The following is a 2,806-nucleotide window of genomic DNA, read 5'->3' as shown; positions in this document are numbered from 1 at the left end:
TGTGTGTGTGTGTGTGTGTGTGTGTGTGTGTGTGTGATGATGCCTAGAGATTGTGTGTGTGTGTGTGTGTGTGTGTGTGTGTGTGTGTGTGTGTGTGTGTGTGTGTGATAAGGCATGTGATAATGCCTAGAGATTGTGTGTGTGTGTGTGTGTGTGTGTGTGTGTGTGTGTGTGTGTGTGTGTGTGTGTGATGATGCCTAGAGATTGTGTGTGTGTGTGTGTGTGTGTGTGTGTGTGTGTGTGTGTGTGATGATGCCTAGAGATTGTGTGTGTGTGTGTGTGTGTGTGTGTGTGTGTGTGTGTGTGTGTGTGTGTGTGATGATGCCTAGAGATTGTGTGTGTGTGTGTGTGTGTGTGTGTGTGTGTGTGTGTGTGTGTGTGTGTGTGTGTGTGATGATGCCTAGAGATTGTGTGTGTGTGTGTGTGTGTGTGTGTGTGTGTGTGTGATGATGCCTAGAGATTGTGTGTGTGTGTGTGTGTGTGTGTGTGTGTGTGTGTGTGTGTGATGATGCCTAGAGATTGTGTGTGTGTGTGTGTGTGTGTGTGTGTGTGTGTGTGTGTGATGATGCCTAGAGATTGTGTGTGTGTGTGTGTGTGTGTGTGTGTGTGTGTGTGATGATGCCTAGAGAACTCCACCGGTGCAAGTCTTTTCTGCAGGATGAAATGGTGAAACACAGGAAATGACAGTTTGAAGTCAGAAGACTAAAAACTAAAACTAAATTTAAAAACAGCAGCTTTAAGCCACAAAAGACAGGCATGGATGTGAAAAAAGCTTGAGAAACTAAATTAGGCAACCTGATGTTTGTCTTTGGTAATTTGGTCACTCCAAATGTATTGACCAACATTTCAACATTTCGGCGTGTTATCATGTTGTGAGAACATAACATGTAAACAATGATTTGGTAGCCTATCTTTCCTTGTAAATTCAAAAATACGATATCAGCCTAAAACAGGTTTCTTTGGAAAAAAGGACATTTTTGTTCTGTATTCTACTGGCTAAACAGTACACACCGTATACTGTATGCACATTAAAATAATGCACACCAGGCAGGTGTCAACATCAAGCTGTTTCACCTGAACAGATAAGACTCACTCCTACAGCACCTATTCTCACCTTTCTGCTTTTATACACCTGACAGCGAGCATCATCGCAGCATCATAATCATCCTATTCTCACCTTTTGTTTCTATACACCTGGAGAAAACATCCCATTCTCACCTTTTTCTTTTATAAACCTGGAGGAGACAGCAAGCATCATGGCAACATCATAATCATCCTATTCTCACCTTGCTGCTTTTATACACCTGGAGAAAACAGCGAGCATCATCATATCATAATCATTCTGTTCTCACCTTGCTGCTTTTATACACCTGACAGCGAGCATCATCACAACATCATAATCATCCATTATGACACTGCGTTCTGTCTCACAAACACTTTCACTGATCCTGTACGCTTGTCGGACTGCGGTGAGACAATGACCGACTGGTGGCCGCCACCGAGAGGTGGCTTTTCAAGCACGGCGCGTAGCCCAAGACAAGTTTGCGGACGTAGTTCTGGAACTTGCGTCCGAGGAATGTATAGAACACAGGGTTGATGCAGAAGTAGAGGTAGGCGAGGTTTCGCGTGACGTAGAGGGCATAGTCGACGGCGTCGTTGCAGTCCAGCTGGGTCTGCAGGTCCACCACCTGCATGACGTTGTACGGCGTCCAGCAGACGAAGAACAGCAGCAGGATGACGAAGACGATGCGCAGCGTCCGGTGCTTGCCGCTGATCTGCGTGGAGATGACGGTGATGATGATCCGCACGTAGCAGTACACCACCACCACCAGCGGCACCAGGAAGAAGCAGACGATGTGGAAGGAGGTGTCAAAACGCCTCCAGTAGGGATCCTGGTCTTGTTTGCACTGGTGTTTGTTTTCCCAGTGGTAGGTCACCTCGTAGCGGAGCAGGGGTCCGACACCGGCCAGGCCGCAGATAAGCCAGACGAAGGCGGACGCGGCCACGGCGTAGCAGCTCTTGCGGTGCTGGTTGACGGCCAAGGCGTGCACCACGGCCAGGTAGCGGTCAACGGTGAGTAACGTGAGGAAGAGCACGGAGCTGTTGATGCTGACGTAGGTGGCCGTGCCGAGCAGCTTGCACAGCGCCTGGCCGAAAGTCCACTCGCCCAGTTGGTAGGCAGCCCAGAAGGGCAGGCCGAAGGTGAAGACGAGGTTGGAGCCCACCAGGTTGAGGAGGAAGACGTTGGTGACCGTCCGCACGCGCTCAAACTTGATGACCACAAACAGGACCAGGCCGTTGCCCAGCAGGCTGAGGGTGAAGATTACATAATAGAACCGAGGCAGGAACGCCACAGTAAACTCATGAACTTTGTCCTTCATACAGGGTGAGACGGGTGTCACATCACTGTAGTCGTAAGTGACCGTGTCTGTGTAGTCCTCCATCGTCCCTTGTTTGGATTGATGCCTATTGTGCCCTACCAAACCTGTAGAACACACCAGAATAAAAGCTCAAAAGAAGCCTGCATCTCACAGAGTTAGTTTAGATTAGCTGATCAAGTTGGCCAGTCTGTTAAGACTATTGAGGTGAACCAGCAGATGGATTATTTTGAAGCATTTTACTCACAGCCGTGCAGGAGTCATGGGAGACGAGGATCAGCCAGTGCTGCTGGTGAGACAACGTGCTGCTGTGTGGTGTGATGTGTGTCACTGAAGTAGGAGAGGATGAGTGGGTGAGACAGAGGCAGGAAATCTGACTTACTCATCCGCCCACCCCTCATGTCGTGAGCTGTTTGGTTTCGTCTTGT

At 48.9% G+C, this 2,806-nt stretch overlaps 1 protein-coding gene across 4 annotated transcripts; it reads right to left on the bottom strand.

The window, feature by feature from the left end:
* Window positions 1-606: 606 nt before the first annotated feature.
* On the bottom strand, window positions 607-2,806 carry ccr12b.2 (chemokine (C-C motif) receptor 12b, tandem duplicate 2). Of its 4 annotated transcripts, none has more exons than XR_006024465.1 (3): window positions 2,626-2,806; window positions 1,353-2,485; window positions 607-1,286 (listed from the first exon to the last, which is right to left on the bottom strand). XR_006024465.1 is itself a non-coding variant. In XM_042067221.1 (2 exons), exon 2 carries the CDS (start codon window positions 2,442-2,444, stop codon window positions 1,440-1,442), a length of 1,005 nt encoding a protein of 334 aa, XP_041923155.1. In that variant the 5' UTR covers window positions 2,445-2,485; window positions 2,626-2,806; the 3' UTR covers window positions 608-1,439. The 4 variants fall into 4 exon arrangements, 1 of the variants encoding a protein (XP_041923155.1); XR_006024466.1 differs by having other exon boundaries at window positions 608-1,177; window positions 1,287-2,485; XR_006024467.1 differs by having other exon boundaries at window positions 608-1,114.

The sequence above is a fragment of the Alosa sapidissima genome, chromosome 17 (assembly GCF_018492685.1).
Source record: "Alosa sapidissima isolate fAloSap1 chromosome 17, fAloSap1.pri, whole genome shotgun sequence".
NCBI lineage: Eukaryota > Metazoa > Chordata > Actinopteri > Clupeiformes > Clupeidae > Alosa > Alosa sapidissima.
This window is presented reverse-complemented; position numbering and strand designations above follow the sequence as displayed.